The sequence below is a fragment of the Fusarium coffeatum genome (assembly GCF_003316985.1).
Source record: "Fusarium coffeatum strain FIESC_28 chromosome Unknown BRIP53273_contig_191, whole genome shotgun sequence".
Taxonomy (NCBI): domain Eukaryota; kingdom Fungi; phylum Ascomycota; class Sordariomycetes; order Hypocreales; family Nectriaceae; genus Fusarium; species Fusarium coffeatum.
This window is the reverse complement of record NW_022157984.1, coordinates 16,490-36,866: the sequence shown is the minus strand read 5'-3', so window position 1 is coordinate 36,866 and position 20,377 is coordinate 16,490. Positions and strand designations below refer to the sequence as shown.

At 48.5% G+C, this 20,377-nt stretch overlaps 8 protein-coding genes across 8 annotated transcripts; 5 read left to right on the top strand and 3 right to left on the bottom strand.

The window, feature by feature from the left end:
* Window positions 1-1,483: 1,483 nt before the first annotated feature.
* Window positions 1,484-3,205, top strand: FIESC28_08226 (uncharacterized protein; the record flags this gene model as incomplete). The annotated part of the gene is made up of 2 exons (XM_031162364.1): window positions 1,484-1,750; window positions 1,823-3,205. The coding sequence occupies 2 exons, from the start codon at window positions 1,484-1,486 to the stop codon at window positions 3,203-3,205; spliced, it is 1,650 nt and encodes a 549-aa protein (XP_031013592.1).
* Window positions 3,206-3,896: 691 nt separating this feature from the next.
* On the top strand, window positions 3,897-5,621 carry FIESC28_08225 (uncharacterized protein; the record flags this gene model as incomplete). The annotated part of the gene is made up of 5 exons (XM_031162363.1): window positions 3,897-4,025; window positions 4,093-4,390; window positions 4,438-4,554; window positions 4,604-4,986; window positions 5,040-5,621. The coding sequence occupies 5 exons, from the start codon at window positions 3,897-3,899 to the stop codon at window positions 5,619-5,621; spliced, it is 1,509 nt and encodes a 502-aa protein (XP_031013591.1).
* A 761-nt stretch (window positions 5,622-6,382) lies between these two features.
* On the top strand, window positions 6,383-7,501 carry FIESC28_08224 (uncharacterized protein; the record flags this gene model as incomplete). The annotated part of the gene is made up of 4 exons (XM_031162362.1): window positions 6,383-6,426; window positions 6,474-6,622; window positions 6,675-6,874; window positions 6,923-7,501. 4 exons carry the CDS (start codon window positions 6,383-6,385, stop codon window positions 7,499-7,501), a joined length of 972 nt encoding a protein of 323 aa, XP_031013590.1.
* A 1,380-nt stretch (window positions 7,502-8,881) lies between these two features.
* On the bottom strand, window positions 8,882-9,810 carry FIESC28_08223 (uncharacterized protein; the record flags this gene model as incomplete). Its single annotated transcript, XM_031162361.1, has 2 exons — window positions 8,882-9,354; window positions 9,402-9,810. 2 exons carry the CDS (start codon window positions 9,808-9,810, stop codon window positions 8,882-8,884), a joined length of 882 nt encoding a protein of 293 aa, XP_031013589.1.
* Window positions 9,811-10,866: 1,056 nt separating this feature from the next.
* Window positions 10,867-11,426, bottom strand: FIESC28_08222 (uncharacterized protein; the record flags this gene model as incomplete). The annotated part of the gene is made up of 3 exons (XM_031162360.1): window positions 10,867-10,897; window positions 10,956-11,154; window positions 11,210-11,426. 3 exons carry the CDS (start codon window positions 11,424-11,426, stop codon window positions 10,867-10,869), a joined length of 447 nt encoding a protein of 148 aa, XP_031013588.1.
* A 621-nt stretch (window positions 11,427-12,047) lies between these two features.
* Window positions 12,048-13,338, bottom strand: FIESC28_08221 (uncharacterized protein; the record flags this gene model as incomplete). Its single annotated transcript, XM_031162359.1, has 4 exons — window positions 12,048-12,801; window positions 12,847-12,958; window positions 13,007-13,116; window positions 13,163-13,338. The coding sequence occupies 4 exons, from the start codon at window positions 13,336-13,338 to the stop codon at window positions 12,048-12,050; spliced, it is 1,152 nt and encodes a 383-aa protein (XP_031013587.1).
* Window positions 13,339-14,522: 1,184 nt separating this feature from the next.
* On the top strand, window positions 14,523-16,146 carry FIESC28_08220 (uncharacterized protein; the record flags this gene model as incomplete). Its single annotated transcript, XM_031162358.1, has 2 exons — window positions 14,523-14,666; window positions 14,716-16,146. 2 exons carry the CDS (start codon window positions 14,523-14,525, stop codon window positions 16,144-16,146), a joined length of 1,575 nt encoding a protein of 524 aa, XP_031013586.1.
* A 1,764-nt stretch (window positions 16,147-17,910) lies between these two features.
* FIESC28_08219 (uncharacterized protein) lies at window positions 17,911-20,171 on the top strand (the record flags this gene model as incomplete). The annotated part of the gene is made up of 8 exons (XM_031162357.1): window positions 17,911-18,054; window positions 18,174-18,556; window positions 18,604-19,241; window positions 19,288-19,445; window positions 19,495-19,589; window positions 19,637-19,770; window positions 19,819-19,971; window positions 20,023-20,171. The coding sequence occupies 8 exons, from the start codon at window positions 17,911-17,913 to the stop codon at window positions 20,169-20,171; spliced, it is 1,854 nt and encodes a 617-aa protein (XP_031013585.1).
* Between the last annotated feature and the right edge of the window lie 206 nt (window positions 20,172-20,377).

Here is a 20,377-nt window from a genome sequence, read left to right as displayed (position 1 = left end):
AGGTTTTCATGAGATTAGGCTATGAAATGAGGGGAAACGCCAGAGATACTGCAATTATGATTCAGGCCCCAAGGGGAGGCCACTAATGTGGCGTGACAACACAGCCTGATTTAAGATGTCTGGTATTGATTGGGTGGATCAGATTATATGCCCACAAAAACCGCATTTCAAATGGTCGCCTTATCTCCCGTTTGACATGGGAAAAGGCCATTGTGATTAATCTTATCGTGTTAAAACCCACGGCGTTAATTACAAGCTTTTCCCCTTCCTCCTCAAACCCTTCCGTTAGTCTTTCTTGTTCGCAGGATCCCAACATGAGCGAATGCAATCTGACGAGTGCAGCCAGCCCCTTAGCTTTGCAGGGTACTAACCTACCCTCGCCCCGTCTTCAAGTCCTTTCCCACTAACAACGGACTCAAATTCGACAGGTTCCTTTTCTGATTTATCTGAGACATTACTAACCAGCTAAGGTCTTTCAATTTCGTGACACCAACTTTGCCGGCTCGGTCGCTATCCTTGCGACTCGTGACGGTGCGATAGAGGGCCTTGAGTGCGTTCTTCTTAGATAGCAAGGCTCCGAACATCGCCGGAGTGGTATATTGATGGATGGTGATGGATATGGCCTCGCAGCTAAGAAGGGCCAGCGGTGAGTGATAAGTTGCTTTCCATGCAGGCGTTAACTTATCGTTTATATTTAGCAAAGACCTGGTGGTCTTTCATGATCGATTTGCTGTTGGGGCTATCCTTTTTGAGGTATTCATAGGCCTTTGACTTCTCGATCCACCTTGGGTGTGTGGTATTGATGTTGGTCATCGCTGGGCCGGTAAGCAATCTATTCCATAACGATGGTCGATCTGCTACTAACTGAAATTTAGTTGTTGTAGATACTCTCCCGGGCACTATCGTGCCCAAGGGCGATTGTTGCTCTGAAGGATGGTATGTATCAATCATACTACGAACAACTAGCCATAGCTAATTCGCCGGCAATCACGCTGTACGGTCGGATTTATCTTATTTCGATGAGAAAGTGTTTGAAAATTAACCTGTGAAAGGAGGAGGATGAGCGACGCCTCTCTGTTTCACCGGTTCCCTCCTTTACTAACCTCTCTTCTAGAGCTTGTATGGTAATCATCATGATACTAACTTTGTGAGTCGAGATACATACCTTGAGACCGGACCTTGAATAGCAATCGGGTCCACAACCTGCGGTTATCATTGTGTTGTTTAATCTGCATGCTTTGCAGGACTCGCTCCACAGAAAAACCTTAACTAGTTGATACAATGCCTTTAGATGTAGAAGCTTGATGCTTCTTTCGCCTGTAACATTGTGTGGCTTGGTGTTGGCTTCAACCTTGTTTGCAGTGGCTCTTGCGATATCGCTGTATGAGTCACATTGACTGCAGGTGAACAGTCTATAAAATGACACCACCGCCAGATTTCAATCTCAGCTTCCACCATCTTCAACAGCATCAATCGTTTCATCATGGTATCATCCGAAATTCCCAGGGCAAGTCTCCTAGGACTACCCTCAGAATTCCGCAACCAAATTTACCAAAACTACTCCACGGTCGATGGTGGCTACGTTTACGATGGTGATACGAATAAGCTTGTTCAGCCTGGCGGAAAGCCCATCGACATTTCACTCCGATCGGCCTGTCGCTCAATCGCTTTGGAGACACAAGACTTTCTATTCAGTCTCAACAACATCAAGTTCTCTACTGTTTACAGAAAAGATTGGCAGAAACAAGCGGTATAACTGGGAGTGGTTGTCATGGATTACAGTCACTTACAGTTAGCCATTCTACAACATTTGCGACACCAGATAACCCCCGACATGTATCATTCTTCGAGTGTTGATCTAGGTAAACACATGGCCGCAGTAAAAGCTGAGGTCGAAAAGTGCATCGCTATAGATGCCAGATGCCCTGAAATGCGCTACACTTTCGGCTGTTTAAGGAGTCGCGACGACATTGACGACCTCAGAGCGACAAGTGGATGTAATAGCAACTCCTACTTACTGGACCAGGCTGTTTCCCAAGTTCTACGAGCCTTTGCAGGACGATACCCCGAGGAGTTTGCAGCAGCCGTTGATCTAGGCAAACCTGGTTGGTCTTCGTCCCATTCCGCTCTCGACTTTTTCGACCTCACCTTCCCTCCGTGGGCGACCCCTTCTCTAGCCGAAGCAACAGCACTGGCTGAAGAATGGAATTTGGTAAAAGAAGGAGACGACCAGATTCCGAATTGGTATCAGAAGACATACCTCGATACCGCCTATAGGGGCCCAATCTTCAAATATCGAAGAAGACGCCATTTTTCCGCCGCTTCGTTGGCCATACGGTTTCTCAACCAGATCACGAAGCGTCAGCGCCTCTGTATACGTCATCTGATCATCAACGAAGATCGGCTTTCGGGGCCACGCCCAGAATGTCACCCACTTGGCTTGATCCCTTTCTGTAGGGAGAACCCGAAATTATACATCGACCATCGCGTCAACCTATGGCGCAGTTTCATCATGAGAACGTGCGGACATTCACCTTCACCTGGTCAAGTGGCCCACTCAGCCGAGACCGTAGTGGATGAAGAGGATGAGGAGTTCCACATGGGGTCGCATCAAGTATTCACGTCCTCAGTCATACAAGGATTTGTCGACTGGCTGGTGGTACACACAACGGAGATTCTCGATGAAGGAATGTCTTTGGCATCTTACACTTTGACTCTAGACGGAGACCCCGATCTCAACTACTCAACCGAAATGTTCAACACCATCATGAAGCCTATGATTGCAGGGTTAACCATGAACTCCGACATCGTGGCCCGAGGCATATTCACGGCTCCCGACCACCCCGATTACCCTTTTATGACACGACGATCCATGACAGAGATTACACCAGTTGACAAACGGAGTTCCGTGCTACAATGCAACTTCACTCTCGATCAACCATGGAGCTACAAGAACATCATTAAGGAGGAAGAAATTGAACCGGGGGAGGTTGAATCACACCGTGCCCTGAATCCTGTTGGACGTGACTCTTGTTGGTTCGACATCTGCACGCCATTGGTGCATATTCTGGACATTACTCTCGAGTACTTTGACAGGGAGAAATTGGTGGATTGCACGGATGAGATGCTTAGCAAATATGGAAATCTGAGCGGGAAAAAAACCATTGACGACGTTGAGCTATGGCAAGCTGTCGCCTGGAATTAGTTTTGTTAATCGAGATTTGAAGACTTTTACTCCACGACGAGATGTCCGCATGTTCTGTTCATTCGCAGACCTGAACGTCTCCGTGTCTTTTTAGCTTTATTGTAGACATGATTACACCATTTGGTCATTTCACTTTCGGGTGCCCGCCCGTAGGAACCACTACCATCAGTCCCAGTGCACACAGAGCCAGTCCTGTAACTTTGGACCACCACCCCTATTAATTGCGCTGAAGAACCTACTAACTACATGCGATTGAAATGAAGAAAGAAGTGACAAGAAGGCAATTTTTAGCTGTGAATTGAAGCCTGCCGTAGATCAATGCTGCAGTTGAGAGTTTTAGAAGGTGTAGCCTCTGTGGCTGCTGTTGTAGCTGTTATCTGAGCTGCCCCTGTAAGCGCTATAGCTAATGGGCTGCAGCGCCCGTTTTGAAGCCCGGGTTGCTGCCCGCGCACTTAGCAAGGGGGGTGTATCTGAGTAAGCGGCGACCTGAGAAGCATGCGCTCCAGTTAAATGAGCCAGACAAGCAGCATTTACCAAGTGATGCAGAATATAAATAATAGCAATAGTGATAGATTAATATTCATGGTAAGATTCCTTTAAAGATACATCTCTCGCATTCATTGCGACATTCCTGGCGCCAAGTCCTTTTGTTCCTCTTCTGCTCGTGAAGCGCACCTCTAACTCCAGGGCAATGGACCCCACTTATTCGACACTCCACTGGGTCATAGCACTGAGTCTTGCTGGCCTCATCTCTTACTCCTTCATCACCAATGCCCTCCGCCCGCACTCTTCGCGACTGCGACATCTCCCAGGACCAGAGGTAAGATGCGTTGATCGTTAACCTTTGTCCCCTCCTGGAACTGACACGCTCCCTTTCATCGTCATAGGATCATCAGCTTCTCGTTGGTCATGCTTTGCGCATCCTCCGCGGCGCGGGCCCAAACGACCTGTACCTCCAGTGGATGCGACGCTGGCCTGACGCGCCTTTCATCAGGTGTCTCTCCTGGCTGAATCAAGAGGTTTTACTCGTGAATAGCCTCGAAGCGTGTCGGGAGGTGCTGCAGACGAACGCATACCTGTTTGCCAAACCAGGCTTTTTCCACACTTTGGTAGGGGAGTTTTTGGGTGTCGGGCTGTTGTTCAGTGTTGGGGATCAGCACAAGAGATTGAGGCGCATCATTGCAGGTGAGTGCGAAAGAGTACTAATGCGCGTGTTGTGTTGACGTGAATAGGACCGTTATCGCGACCGAGTATACGAAAGCTGTTTCCGACGTTCGTGGCCTACTCCGACAAGCTCAATCGCGAGATCGAAACGTCCTTGGGGCGGACTGATGATGGAACCATCGAGAGTATGGAATCAGACACATTGCCATTGCGCGCTTATCTAACCTTGACTAGTCGAAGACCTCATAACCCGCGTCACGCTCGACATTATCGGTGTCTCCCTCCTCGGCAAAGAACTACGCGACTTTCGCTCCCGGTCCTCCCCGCTATCCTTCGAACGATGCTACAACGACATTCTTGCACAGCCTATTGCTGGGCAGATTATAAGCTTCGTCAATCCATTCATCCCGCTGCGGTGGCTGCCTGTGTCTGCCAATCTGAACTTCATTCGCGCCAAAGCTTCGCTGAGGACCATGATGGCGGAGCTGATTGAGCAACGCACTGCTGAGGTGGAGGCTGCAAGCGGAGATGAGCTCTCGGACGACTTGTTGACAAGAATGATTGAGGCGAGCGCTGGGGAAAGGCAGAGGCTATCGAAGGACGAGTTGATTGATATTGTGAGTGGGTTTCCGATCTTGACTCAATAATGTCATGCTAATTTGTGGGTTAGACCATGCAGGTTATTGCTGCCGGGCACGACACGACCGCCAGCGCTTTAATCTGGACGGCATACGCACTTGGCAAGAACCCCGCGTCGCAGGATCGTTTACGAAAAGAGATCCAATCGCTAGATACGAACGACATGTCCGCCAAAGCGATAGACGAACTGCCCTTCCTCGAGAACGTCGTCCGCGAATCCCTACGCCTCTATTCCCCGATCATAATGATACCCTGGGAAGCCCAGACGGACATGACCGCCGCGGGGGTTGACATTCCCCAAGGCACGACGGTACAAATAGTACCAGCCATGATCCAACTCAATCCTCACATCTGGGGCGACGACGTCGAGACATTTCGGCCGGAACGATGGGAGGGTGCTGCTCTGAGTCCATATGCCATGGAAATATTCTCCAACGGGCCACGGATGTGTCCCGGCAAGGCGCTGGCGATGTTGAACTTCAAGGTTTTGCTGCTGGGGCTGGTTAGGGATTTTGAGATGGAGGTTTTGGGGGATGTGGAGATGAGGAATCCGAGTTTGACATTGAAGGCGAAGAAGCCGATCTTGTTCAAGGTTCGGAGGGTTAATGGGTGATGAAATGCGCGGTGGGGAATCCGTAACGGCCTGGCGTGCAAACCGTTCTGGTGAAGCAGCAGGCCTCTTTGGAGGACCGGTACGATAAGATAAGATACGATAAGGTACCTGCTCTACTCAGCCGTGCAATCTCCTGCGAGACTTAGCAGACAGCCTACCCTATACTCTATCGCCCTATTTTGTGTCTTGTCACCAGAGCGTAAGCATTTTGTAGATGTGTTGCCGAATCATCCTGGCAGGGTCTAATCTATTATCCCCGTTAAGCCCAAGCGAGGTTCTTCTCTGGAACAAAGGTTATATGAAGAAGCAAGATACTATAAGTCCTCGTGCTATGGATTTGAACGAGGAATTACGGCGCACCATCTTCGATAAGTGAACGCATAGAGACAAGATTAATTCCCATCCCTGCGAACACTTTAGCCCCAGCTGAACCCTTTTCCATTTTTCAAATGCGGGCTAGGCTGGACATGACTCCAACGACATGGCTTGGCCATGAGCGTCTAAACAAGAAGAGAGCCGACGTACCCTGACTAATGATAACAGGGACTTTAAATACGTACACTTGACAATAACATCATGCAGCAGCAGAAACGAATCATCCCAGTCTTCGGTAATGCATCTCGGCAACCCCCACGCCCTTAGCTTGGCATGGGGAAAAGCCCGCTGACGAAACCCGCTTATTCTGAAGTGAGGGGTTTTGGAAAAGTAACACATAAATCCCGACCAAAACCACGTTTTTTGCCAGTAAAGCAATTGTCAAAATGAGTGATAAAAAGTTGGAAGTATTGGTCTATGGCCTGGGGGCGTAAGTCAATCGATCAATTCTTGGGTCAAAAACTGACATGTTTGAAGCATTGGCTCTTTCTACGCTTTCGTACTCAGTCGTGGAGAGCATGTTCGCTTGACAGTCGTTGCACGATCGAACTATGAGGCTGTTGCTGCGAATGGTATTAGCATTGACAGTGAGAACCATGGAAAACACCATGTGAAACCTGATAGTGGTGAGTTAAGCAAACACACGATGAAAACGGGATGCTGATTTGGGATGTTTAGTCCTGAGACAAGTCAAGGATGCGAACCAGGCGTTTGACTTCATCGTCTGTACGAACAAGGCAGTCGACCAGGCTAGTACAGCTGCGGATATAGCTCCTGGCGTTGGGGACAATACCACGATTGTGATCATCCAAAACGGTGTGGGCAATGAAGATGCTTTTCGAGAGCGTTTTCCCAGTGCAACTATTATTTCCTGCGTAGTAAGTTCTGAAAGTTTACACTGCCAAAGCCAGGCTGACAGGTTCTAGACATGGGTAGGAGCACGACAGCCAGAACCTGGTATCGTGCACCACACAACATCCGAAGACATGCAAATCGGTCTTTATCCCAACAAACCCACCTCCACAACGACGGACGAAGAACACCTCTCCCAATTCGAATCCCTCCTGTCAATCGGCAAAACCATCTTCCAAATCGTCCCCTCGATCCAAGTCCAGCGCTGGGAAAAAGTAGTCTGGAACGCAGCATGGAACAGTCTCACAGCACTAACACTCCTGGACACACACACTTGGCTAACTTCATCTGACCTCTCGACACCAATGACACGACGGCTTATGAAGGAGGTGATTGATGTAGCTAATGCTTTGGATGTGCCGCTCAAGTATGATCTTATTGATCGGTTGATGGATAAGATCTGGAGTATGCAGCCTATTGGGAGTAGTATGAGGACGGATTGTGAGAATGGGAAGCCGATGGAGGTGGAAGTCATTTTGGGATATCCTGTTCGGAAGGGGAGGGAGTTGGGGGTTGATGTTGCGACTATCGAGACGCTTTATGCTGTTTTGCTGGGAGTTAACAAAAGGTTGATGAGCGCGAAGGAGAAATAGTGATCACTCCATAGAATAGGTAAACTATAGACCAAAGCTATACTCAATGACAATTATCTCCGATACCGGGTTTTTCATTCATCATGTGAATAATGTAACGTTATGTAGCTCCCCGCATTCCACGGCAACAACACCAACACTTTTAATCCCGAAGCACTTCCCCGCAGATCGTGGGATGTTCTTCTTTAGCGCCGATTGCTTACTCTAAAGAAACCTCATAGGAACCCCCACGTCCCCCTCGGCATTGACACCGAGGTCTTCCACCGGGCCGGTCGTGTGAGCAGTGGCGATGCCTTTGGAATAAAATGGGAATCCTCATTTCCCTCTCTTTCATCTCCTCAAAGCTCTCCAAAAGTCTATTACCGGAGGACGATTTAAGCCGCAGAGATGTCCAAATCTTATCGAGACCATGGTCTGGACCGCACAACACAATCCGCATCGGCACCACCAGGAGAATCCACAAATTTACCAAAAGGCCAATGTCGCTACATCCTCACAACACCTGCTCTAAAAGGCCACCGGTGCGGATGTATGGGCTTCCACCATAACACTTCTCTCCCCGGCGCAACATGCTACTGCGGCCACTTCTCATGTTTTCACACACCAGCCACCTTCCCACACTCCAACGAAGACATCACAGCTCTAAAACAAAGAGTAAAAGATCTCGAAACACTTCTTCATCAAAAAGGAAGCTATCAACTCGAAAGTCTTGTTTGTCGAATCAGTGATTTAGAAGAGACGGTAGAACGGAATGAGGAAGAGGCGGAGATGCAGCTCAAGGGGTCTTATCAGAATAGTTCGGCTGCGTGGGAGGTTATAGAGGCTTTGCAGGAGAGGATTAAGGCTTTAGAAACGTATTGTCAGTTGTGTAGGGAGCAGATGGTTGGTATGAGGGGGCAGGTTAAGGAGTTGGTTAATAGGCAGTTGGAGTTGATGGACGGGGAGGAGAGTTTGGAGGAGAGGGTTGGGAGGTTGGAGGATCCGGGAGGGATATTGCCTGTGTTTTCAGCAGCGAATATTGGCTCCTTAAGGATGGATACTCGGTAGCTTGTGTAAGCATATCAAGGAAGTAATGGACTTGGGGATTAACTAAAATGATCCTTTCTCAGATAGTCTGCAGTAGAGAGAATTATCTCAAGGAATCTTCTTATTGAACAATTTCAATTTCAATTTCATGTCACATCGTAATTCAGATCTAGTTGTCTTGTGGATATAAACATAGTCTATTATCATTAAATCATGGTTGGCCTCCCAGTCTACCAAAGCAGACCAGAATCTGTACTTCTAGATCTTCTCTCTATCAAGAAGACCAGTCGTCCAGCAAAGCTCAACAAAAAGGGTCATAAGAATCGAAAGCTATCTATCTAAATCCAATCTTCCTTAGGAACAGTGCACAACACCATCATCATGGGTATGGCACTCCTTAGGAGCCTCCTTAGTAGCGCTAGGCTTGGAAGAATCAGCCTTGGTAGCAGTAGGCTTCTCCTCCTCCTCTTCCTCCTCAACCTCACCAGTACATCCCTTTCCAGGAGCAGCAATGTCATAGGCCCAGACGTCAATGGCAAAGTACTGCAGAGCATCACTGTCGATGGCGCTCTTGGAAGGATCCTTCTTGGCGAGAGCGAGGGCGTCGGTGTAGTTCTCGGCGAAGTGGTCGACTGTTTCCTCGCTGATGATAGGAATGTGGAGAACGCGGTGAAGAAGGTCGGTGGCCCAGAAGGTGTTGAGCTTGGAGTTGGCGACGGTGTAGCCTAGGTTGCAGACAGAGTCGAGGTTGCGGCGGATTTCGAAGGAGAGAGGGCAGATGACGGTCTCCGAGGTGGCGTTGTCGCCTCGCCAGTGACCAGCCCAGGCTATAATAGTTAGTCTCAGTCATCAAATCCAGAGTAAGGTAACTTACCATCCTGAGTGGCGCAGTTCTTGTCAGGGTCATCACATCGGAAGAGCATTCCCGTCTTATCAGCGTTGACAACACGGTCGTACCATCCAATAGGCTGAGCAGTAGATCCATTGCCAAAGTACTTCTGGACAAACTCAGACTTGTGCCCGTAGCGCAGAATATGATCCTTAGCATGCTGCGCCAGCTGAACGGTCTCGTCAAGCGCGTTGGAGAGCTGGTGACGGAGGGTAGCGTTGCAGGACTGGTGGATGGGGTAGTCCTTTGTCCAGCCCTCAGACCAGTCGTAGGCGCTGGTGGGAGAGGAGGTAGAGGCGGACTTGGTGGTGCTGGCTTCAGCGCGGCCTTGGATGGGAGTGGCGCTTGCGACTCCGAAGAGAAGCATGGCAGCGGTGGTGGACTTGAACATCATCTTGAAGAGTGTTTGGATTGAAAGGCTTGTCAAGACTGTGAGAGGCTGAGGAGACAAGATGGACTATGCAGGTGATGTTTGGGGCTATTTATACAGGTCTTTGACTGGCCTTGCATGTTTATCGTAGCATCCGGGTTCCCATAATGTGGAAACATGCAACCAAAGAACGACCGAACAATCTAGACCTTGCATAAACTATTGGCTCATGTTTACTTTTTGGTGCTTGTCGTGGGGGCATCAGCCGCAAAATGAGTGAAATTCAACCCAACATCACCAAACAACCCAGTAACTAAACCAGAAATCGCCTCGCAGTGGCGTCATTACCAGTTAATTTACGGTCAATTGACAAATCAGCGTCTTTGTTCATCCGATCTAGAAAATCCTTCACCATGGTGTTTCTGTCTATCCGGGTTCGCACCTGTATCTATCAAGGTGTCTTGGCATTGACCTTGGACGAATTGAGCCATAACCCCGTGGATCATGGACCCACGCACATTAGTCAGTTAAGGTAAAGAATATGCTTAAGTTTTAACAAACTGCTTTTTTTCTCTGGCGGACCAGTAGGCTGGACCCGTTGGACGGTTGGGGGTAGCCGGGGTACTAACAGCAGAGTGGCGATTTTGGTGAGTTCCCACACTTTATTGACAACGATTCTGTTAGTGGACGATTTCCTGACGTACCTTTGGTTGTTGAGTGGTTGGTTCGATTTTGACATCCATGTTGAGGCATTTACAGTAATCCCGAGTGGCTGTCACTTGATGACTCTTTTAACGGGTCAATATTGGATTTTCTCGGGTTTGATTTCCTACTATCTCCTCCCCAGCAAGAAACCCCGTTGGTCTGATCAGGATGCCAAGTCACCGAACACCTTGAAGGTGGGCAAGGCTATGAAGAGGCGAATTCGAGTATCCCAGCCTGGGATAGTTCCCAAGACCGACCACCGTTCACATGTCGTAATCGGATTGAAAATCTCTGATAAGCCACAAATGTTTTCTTGATTTCATTAGACCATAGTAGAGTGCTCAGTCAACACTCTCCTGAAAGTAATGCTTAAGTCTAGAATAACACCGAGGAGCCAGCGATTGGTCTATGAACCATAGCCGTGGCTACTCTATGCAATCCAATCTCGCTTACCTCCAACATACTCCCTGCACCAGTAAATGCCTTGAACAGTCCATCCATCCACAGTATACAGGGTAGGAACAACAACAGCCCTATCGTGAGTCTTGTGGCAAGTAAACTGCTTGAATCCATTATTTCCGCCCCCAACCCACGCGCCGTTTCTCTGCTCATAGGCGTCGGCATTGATGTCGACATTGAAAGTGACACCACTACCAAATCGACCTGACAATTATTAGACTAAAGACCTTCTCAGATCATAATATGTGTTGAAACTTACAGGCTGTACGTTTGCCTTCCCAGTTGTGGACACGTCCGTGGGTGACGTCGGTGTAATCATCAGGTCGGCGTCCCCACGCGTTGGCGTTGTCGGTATAGTAGGCGCACCCACTGGAGACTTCATTGCCTTTGCGGGAGTTGACGATGTAGACAGACTCCCAACCAGCGCTGACGGAGGTGATTCCAGCCAAGGCGACAGCGAACGAAGTGAACTTCATAATGATTGGATCGTAAGAAGTGATTGTTGGTTTGAGAGTGATAGTTGAGTAGTGATTGATTTTCAGATAAGAGATGTCGGAGCGCATATTTATACAAGAATCTCAGGCATCAGGGCATGAAATGTTTAACCCGGGATCATGCGACTTACCGCCTTCAAAAAACATTGCTAACCTAACGTGGTGTCATTTTTCAATGTCTTGAGGCTCGAACTAATTTCGACGAGATATTGAGCTCCGAATAGGCTAATCGGAAGTCAGTTTTAAGCATAATAGCTAATCTAGGAATTATTGCTTACACGTTTTGGTGCCCGCTGACTATACAAACCCGCTTACTATACAGATACGAGGTTACATTATTGGCCAGCATTCCACATAAATATGACTACCGGAAGCGAAATACTTACTATTGGGCGAATGATTTGACCTGTTGTTATGTTCCTGTCTGAAAGTCGGAATTGAATGTCTGATTCAATTGGCTCATAGACCGCAACGGTACCTGCAACAAGCGATCGAAAGACGACTGCCAAGCTCAACCGTAAAAGAGGGTATTTACTCTTTTTAGTAAATTCTCAATGAAACATAGAATGCCATTGTTCTAGATTGAACCACTTTCAAAATGGTCTACCACTCGCGAATCCCTCCATCAGGCCCATGGAAGGTCTTACACTGCCAAGGCTCCGTCTCCTTCGCAATCCTAATAACCATCGCCTCATCAATCTCAATACCCAATCCATACCCCGTCGGCGCCTTTACATGACCACCCTCCAAATCAAAAACACTAGGATCCTTGAGATACGTAAGTAAATCAATATCCCCAGCTTCCGTATTATAATGCATTCCCAAACTCATCTCCAAAATAGCAAAATTCGGCGTTGAAAGGGCTACCTGCACAGACGCTGCAAAAGCGACAGGTCCTAATGGGCAATGCGGCGCTATAGCGACGTCGTATGCTTCCGCCATGGTAGCTATGCGCTTCGTTTCGGAAATACCGCCTGCGTGTGCTATATCCGGTTGAAGAATATCAACACTTGAATCTTCAAGAAAACGCTTGACATCCCATCTCGTATACAGCCGTTCCCCAAAAGCAATAGGAATCACCGTCTGATCAGATAATTTCTTGATTGCTTCAGGATGTTCCACGAGAATCGGCTCTTCAATGAATAAAGGTCTGTGCGGCTCTAGTGCTCGAGCGAGTTGTTTCGCCATGGCTTTGTGACAGCGACCGTGGAAATCGAGACCGGCGTCGAGACCGAGAGCTTTTACTTGTTTGAGACGTTCGACGGTGCTGTCGAGGGCGGAGGGAGAGTCTATCCAGCCCAGATCTTCGGTGGCGTTCATTTTTACACATGTTAGGCCTTGCTCGAGACGTTTTTTGCTTGGTTTTGTTAGAAGGGATTTTGGTTAGGAGAGAGTAGCTTACGCTGCTGCTTCGACATCTGAGGGACGGTCGCCGCCGATCCAACAGTATACTTGGACTTTGTTCCTTACTTTGCCGCCTAGGAGCTCATAAATAGGAACCTTCAAGTTACGGCCTGAAAGTTGTGAACTCTAAGCATACTGAACAGAACTTTCGATCTTACCTTTCAGATCCCATAGTGCAATGTCAATTCCAGACATGGCAGACATGAAAACCGGTCCGCCGCGATAAAAGTTGTGTCGCCAAAACGTCTGCCAGATATTCTCAATATCACTGACCTCATTAGCAACAAATAATCCAAGAGGTTATGTGGTCTTACTTGGCCTCTTGTCCAACAATCCTCGGAATCATCTCATCCAGACACCCCTCAACAGCAAGATCATGTCCTTCAAGCGTCGCCTCACCCCATCCATGTTGACCATTTTCGTCGACGACTTTCACCATGAGCCATCGTGGCTTTACACGGTAGTATCTGATTGATGCGATTTTTGCCATTTTTGTTGTTGGTTGAGCTTGAGGAGATGGAAGTAGAAGGTGGTACTTTTCTATTCTCGGTTTATCGGCGTTGACTCCGGTAACATGATGAGTTCATCTAAGGACTCCACTTGAATGTGACCCCCACGCGGAAACCGGTTTGTGCCCCCACGTGCTGAAAAATCTGGGGTAAGCAACGCTAACGAGTGGGAAACCTAACCTGCAGACTTCAGTATGGTGGTTTTGCAAAGCACCACATGACCATTGTCTGCTAGGGCAATTGGAAAACATGATCTAACGATTTCCTATGTGTGGATTTACTCAGTTTTCGTTGTCTTGGTAAGATTGAGTCTGTACAGGCGAGAATTCCAAATTGTGTGAAACCCCAAATTTTCCACCCAGAACCTCATTTGCCGAAACATTGGACCAACGTACCGGAAACAAATCCGACCCACGCCTATGATTTAGAGAGATTGTGTGATGTTGTGGTGTTAGCTTTGCTAGTACCCAGTATGCTGGAATGTTATCCCACAACTCTGCCTCTGCAGCATGTGCAAAGACAATCCGGCACGGGCTGAACTGGACCTTTCCGATCGAAACATCGTTACATGCATAACCGGCTCCTCATGGGAAAGACACATCTGTTCATTCCAGCTTGAACCCCCACGTCTGCAAACCATTCTTGCACCACATTTCGGCATTCGCTCCGTGCCCAAGAATAATAACCTGCGGCACAGAACGCGGGGAAAGCTTCCGCTCAACAACCAACAGCCAAGGAACCATCCCACGCAAATTCTCCTGAGATCGTACCAGATTCAGCGCAAGGTCGACACTCACCCTCACGTGCCGCTCCTTAGCCTCCTTTCATTTGCCGACTCCCTACTAAATCTATTGCCGAAAACCCCCACGTCTTCGGCTATTGAAAAATGACGTAGTATTAACCCCGCGTGCATGACTCGTGTCTATGGTCCGAGGCATGAACAACACCAAGAAAATCAAGTAATGATCGTCAGTCGACAGTCACCCAAAGCTTGGAATCTAGCGGTCCACTTTCTTCCCCTCCCCCAGATTCGCTTCCCCGTGGGGAGATCCATTGTTTTTGAGTTTATGCATGGAACTTACCACGAGGATAAGAAGACCGTTGTTCCTGCGCAATTTAACTTTATCCACAACTGTTTCTCAACGTTTTGCTTTTTATCGCAATCATGTCGAAATCTGATGATGAGCCTTCTCAACAACACACCGAAGATATTGAATCCCAACCATCGAAACCACTTCCCCCGAATAACCATGCGGACCGCGCAGCTGAACTCATCGGTGACCAACACGTCGAAGTCACAGAAGAAGACGTAATTCACCCTCCCCTTACACGCGTCTAATCACATTTAACAACCTTAGAACAAACGTCTCCGTCGCAAAACAGACAAACACATCCTCTCCATCCTAGTATGGGTCTACTTCCTCCAAATCCTCGACAAATCCGTCCTCGGCTACGGCGCAGTCTGGGGCATGCGCGAAGACACAAACCTCTCAGGAAACGAATATTCCATGGTCAGCTCCATGGCTCCAATCGCCCAACTCGTTTGGCTGCCTTTCTCGTCGTGGCTCATGGTTAAAGTTCCTCATCGTATTTTTATGAGTTGTCTTGTCTTTGGGTGGGGAACGGCTCAGGCTTGTATGGCTGCTTGTACTACCTACGAAGGTCTGCTCGCGACACGCTTTTTGCTGGGGTTGTTTGAAGCGGCTTGTTTACCGCTTTTTTCTGTTATTACGGCGCAGTGGTATCGTCGCGCGGAGCAGCCGATGAGGGTGGCTTGTTGGTACGGTACTAACGGTGCGGCAAACATGTTTGCTGCCGCGCTCTCATTTGGTCTTGGTCAGATCAACGGATCTCTTGCGTCGTGGCGCATTTTGTTCCTGTTTGCTGGCCTCATCACCGTTATTACAGCGCCGGTGGTGTATTTCGCTCTCGACAATGATATCCCCTCTGCTCGATTCCTGTCGGAGCATGAGAAGCTTCAGACTTTGGAGCGACTCCGGGCAAACCAGACTGGTACTGGTAGTCGAAACTTTACCTGGTCGCAGGCTTTCGAGGCGTTAATTGAACCCAAGACGTGGCTTTTCATCGGTATGGCGTTGTGTCTTAACGTTACTGCTGCTGTCACGAATACCTTTGGACCTATTATTGTCGGTGGCTTTGGCTTCGATAAGGGTGTCACGTCTCTTCTCAACATCCCATTTGGCGCTGTTCAACTTCTTGTCATTTTCCCAGCTTCTTACCTCGCCCATCGATACCGCATCAAGTCCGCCTTTTTGATCGCAGTAATGCTGCCCGTCCTCGCCGGTGCAGTAATGCTCCACCAACTCGACCGCTCGAGCACTGCACCTTTACTAGCAGCCTACTACATGCTCGCCTTCCTCTTTGGCGGCAACCCCCTCATCGTGTCCTGGATGATCTCCAACATCGCGGGCACAACCAAGAAATCCGTCATCATGTCCCTGTACAACATCGGCGTATCAGCAGGCAACATCATCGGCCCTCTACTCTTCAGCTCCAAGGACGCACCATACTACAAGCCCGGCCTTACCAAGACTATGGGTATCACTGGAGCAATGATTGGTGTTATTATTTTGCAGTTGGTGAATTTGATGTTTTTGAATAAGCTGCAGGAGCGAAGACGGGTAAAGAATGGGAAGCCTGCCAAGATTCGGGATTTGAGTATGGAGCATCGGTATGTGGCTAATGCGGAGGATGATGAGCAGTTGGGACAGAATGCGTTTATGGATCTTACGGATTCTAAGAATGATGAGTTTGTCTATGTTTATTAGATACCAGTATTTGAAGTAGCTTCAATTAATGTTCTTTCGTCCACCATTATAAGTGCGTGAGGTAATCTAGTGTACTATTCCTGTAACACCTGTCGCGAAATTGAGGAAACGCTGGATGTAGAGTCTGGCTGATAAGATAAGAAAAACGGTGGGCTTACTTCAGTCGCTCACGTCCAGTCTCTGTCTTTTCCTTTGTCATCCGAGACATGCGCTACTGGCCTGTAAGCGGACATGTTTGCGCTTATGACGTCTGGGCGCAAGAAAGACCAGGATGATGTGTGGTCGCAGATGTAATGAAGGGCGCCTTTTCCCACGGGGATCATCTGAGATGACATCGCCGTTCAATTATTCTCAAAAGCCATTATGCATCACTCCCAATGCCCGCACAGTACGCCTGATGCATCACCATAAGCATAAGTTTAAGGTTGGGCTGAGAGGGTGAGATGCGATTCGGTGCGCCTTCAAAGACAACCCACGACAAGTGCGCGCTTTGATGTTCATTGTGAAGCTGATGGGCTGATCATCGCTTCAAGAGATCGTCGTGATTGACAGAGAGCAAGAGAAATGATTAGTCAAATAATCGAGCTATCAGATGACAACGCCCGCTAGAAGGACTGGGTGTTAAGATTATCTAACGGACATAAGATCACCCCAGAAAGTCAATGGCAAATGCTCGGGACCGAGAATATCACGCCAGTAAATGAGCCAAGAACAGAGTTACCCGATCGTTCCGTTTCTACCACCCCGAATTGGGAAGAATGAAGCGGTCAATGATGGTTTCATTTACGAGGAGGAATGTCTCAGCACCAGTTGTGTAACGACAAAGCGCTCAATATTACAACAGCCCATCTCAATCATAGTCAATTCTTGAGGGATATTTTAATCGAACCATAACCTTGTCAGTAAAATAACAGAGTCCAGATTCTTTAGTGCTTCATTTATTCTGATGCCTGGTATTTAGCGCCAAGACTTTAACTCTCGAAATATGGCTGCCTTGGCGAACGACGTCATTTTCGTGCCGTTTATCCGATGACGTTTAGGCAGCCGAATTAATTGGTACGTACTGGCCAGTGTAACCTCCAATTTCGAGGTGCTCAGCGGCTTTTTGCAAAGGTGTGCTTGTTTGGATTTTGATTGGAGGGGTAGGACAGCTTCTCCAACTTTCTTAGCGGCATGGGGAAGCTGTTTGAGCGGTTGTCGTTGATACTGGGGCAAATACCAGTGAATCATTATTCAGAGGAATTGATTGAGATGGAACATCTCTGTACTGGCAGTTATTCTGCTTGGGTTGATTGACCACTGCGACTGTCTGGTCAATGGCTGGCTGATTATGTCCCTCAAACACCATCTGTCCAACCCTCATCATCAGTGCAACCCCATCCCCGAGGACAACAGCAAAGACCCCTGCTTCAAAGCAATAACCTTAAGTTTCCACAATTCTCCTCCCCATCCCACCACTCACCAGCCCCTACAGACAATTCATCACACCCTTTCGCAAAAGTATGGGGATGCGCCGGGGATGAGAAACACTCAGACTCTGCTGATCATTTCCCCAAACCTTTGCTGAGACTAGCCTTGGTCGTTTCTTCCTCCCCAGACAAGCGGGGAAATTGCTCTAGCTCCAGCTGGGGTCGCTCTTTTCAATCGGGCTGCAACCAAGCAAGGGATCTTTTGTCTCTGGGTATTTAATCTTACGCTGATCTCCTCCCTTGCTCAATTCTTGGCCAGCTCAGTCCAACACATCCTCTTCTTTCTCAATTCATCATGGACAACAAAGATTTGGGCCCCGAATTTCCTCAGGCTTCTCATAATGAGAAACATGGCCTTGGCGATCACTCCGACATTCCTCCCGGCAGCGGTGCTCGTCGTGGATCTACCGCTCTCAACATCGTTGAGAATCCTCTGCAGGTACGTTTTGATGTCGTTGAATTTCTTGGCAACGGGAACATCTCTTGGCGATCGCCTAGATTCTTGGCGACCCGAATCCCTGTTCACAAGCGCTTACTAACGTTTTTTGCTTCTATCAGAGAGTGACACCTGAACAAGCCGCTCACGATGGCCGTCTCTTCGCCCAGAACCACGGCATGTCCGAACACGCCGAACTTTTCGCTCGCGCAGCTTTGGTGGCTCGCGACGCTAACCGCTTCAATATGGTCAAGGAGCTCGAGGAAGATGAACGACAAGCCCTCGAGTATGAAAGAGACCACAAGTGGCACGGGCCAAAGATGCTCTGGTACTCCATCTCTCTCTGCGCTATCGGCGCCGCCACCCAAGGTTGGGATCAGACCGGTTCCAACGGTGCCAATCTTTCGTTTCCCGAGGAATTTGGTCTTGATGAGGCGAATAGTATTCGCGATCAGTGGATTGTTGGTCTTGTCAATTCTATCATTTTCTTGACTGCTGGACTTATGTGAGTTTATCTTGGAGAGAATATTGGACGATCGCTAATTTTTGCAGTGGCGCATTCATCGTTGATCCTCTCAATCATTATTTCGGCCGAAGAGGCGAAATCTTCATCACAGCTTGCTGTCTCACCGCTACCCCCATCGCCTCCGGCTTCACCCACTCATGGCAAACGCTCTTCGCCGTGCGCTTCGTTATGGGCATCGGCATCGGCGCCAAAAACGCCACAGTTCCTATCTACTCTGCAGAAATGGCCCCAGCACGCATCCGCGGCGCCCTGGTTATGTTCTGGCAGCTGTGGGTCGTCATCGGCATCTTTCTCGGCTTCTGTGCCAACGTTATCGTTAAAGACACCGGTCGAATCTCGTGGCGCCTCCAGCTCGGTTCAGCCTTTATCCCATCTTTCCTCCTTGGTCTGGGAATCTTCTTTTGTCCCGAGTCGCCGCGTTGGTTGATGAAGCATGGGAAGCATGCCAAGGGATTCCAGTCGATGCAGAAATTGAGAGCCCATGATATCATTGCTGCGAGGGACTTTTACTACTCGTGGATTATCTATGAGGAGGAATTGACAGTTGCGAGGGGAGCAGGATATTTCCAGCGTTTGTGGGACTGCTTTGCTGTGCCACGAATCAGGAGGGCGAATTATGGTGCTTCGACGGTTATGATCGCGCAGCAGATGTGTGGCATCAATAGTAAGTCGGCGTCTCGGTTGTGGTGGAATATACTAACATGTCGCAGTCATTTCGTTCTACAGTTCCACCATCTTCCGTAACGCTGGATACACTCCTACGCAGGCCCTGTACGCCTCGCTTGGCTACGGTGCTATCCAGGTCGTCTCTACCATTCCGACTCTATTTCTCATTGACACCAAGGGTCGACGCACTCTTACTCTCGCCGTAAGTCTATTGTTCACGTTCCGCAGTGCTCACGACTGACATCTCCCAGACTTTCCCTGTTATGTGTATCTTCTTGCTTGCAGCCGGCCTGTCGCTCCTCAATCACAGTGGCAGCCGAGGTGCACAAATCGGACCAGTCGTCTTGTAAGTTTTTGCCTACTCCAAATAAGGAATCTGACTGACTTGACTAGATTCATCTATCTTTTCACGATTGCCTACTCTTTGGGTGAAGGCCCTGTCGCATTTCAATACTCTGCCGAAGTATTCCCTACTATTCAACGTGAGCAGGGCATGGCTTGGGCTGTCTGCATCAACAACACCTTTGGTAAGCAAACATGGTCAAGTAATCGAAACACTCACTAATAATGAACAGCTGGTGTCCTTGGTCTAACCTTTCCTCGAATGTCCGCCGCCATGACACAAACCGGCGCCTTCGGCTTCTACGCTGGTCTCAACTTGATCGCCTGGGGCATGATCTTTTGCTTCGTCCGCGAAACCAAGCAACTCACCCTCGAAGAACTCGACCGTAAGCATACTCCAGATCTACAATATTTATCATGAACTAACAATTCTGCAGAGGTCTTTTCTGTTCCGACGAGTCAGTTCATCTCTTATGAGACCAAGGTATGGCTGCCGTACTTTATCAAGCGACATATTCTCCTCAAGAAGATTGAGAAGCCGCCGCCCATCATTGAGCGGGCTGATAAGGGTTTTGACTCTGCATAATTTTGAATAGATGTGAATATTGGATTGAATGAACGGGAGCTATCATTGTCTGGAAGTCTGGTAGTTTGTTGGTGTGAGGATTGTGTACATATGCGTTGCTTAAACAACCACTTTTGTTCTCAACTGCTTAATTGCACTGTCTTCTCAGCGGATGTCTTCGGTCGTGCAACTCTCTAAATATTACTGACATCAATACCGAGCTGTTT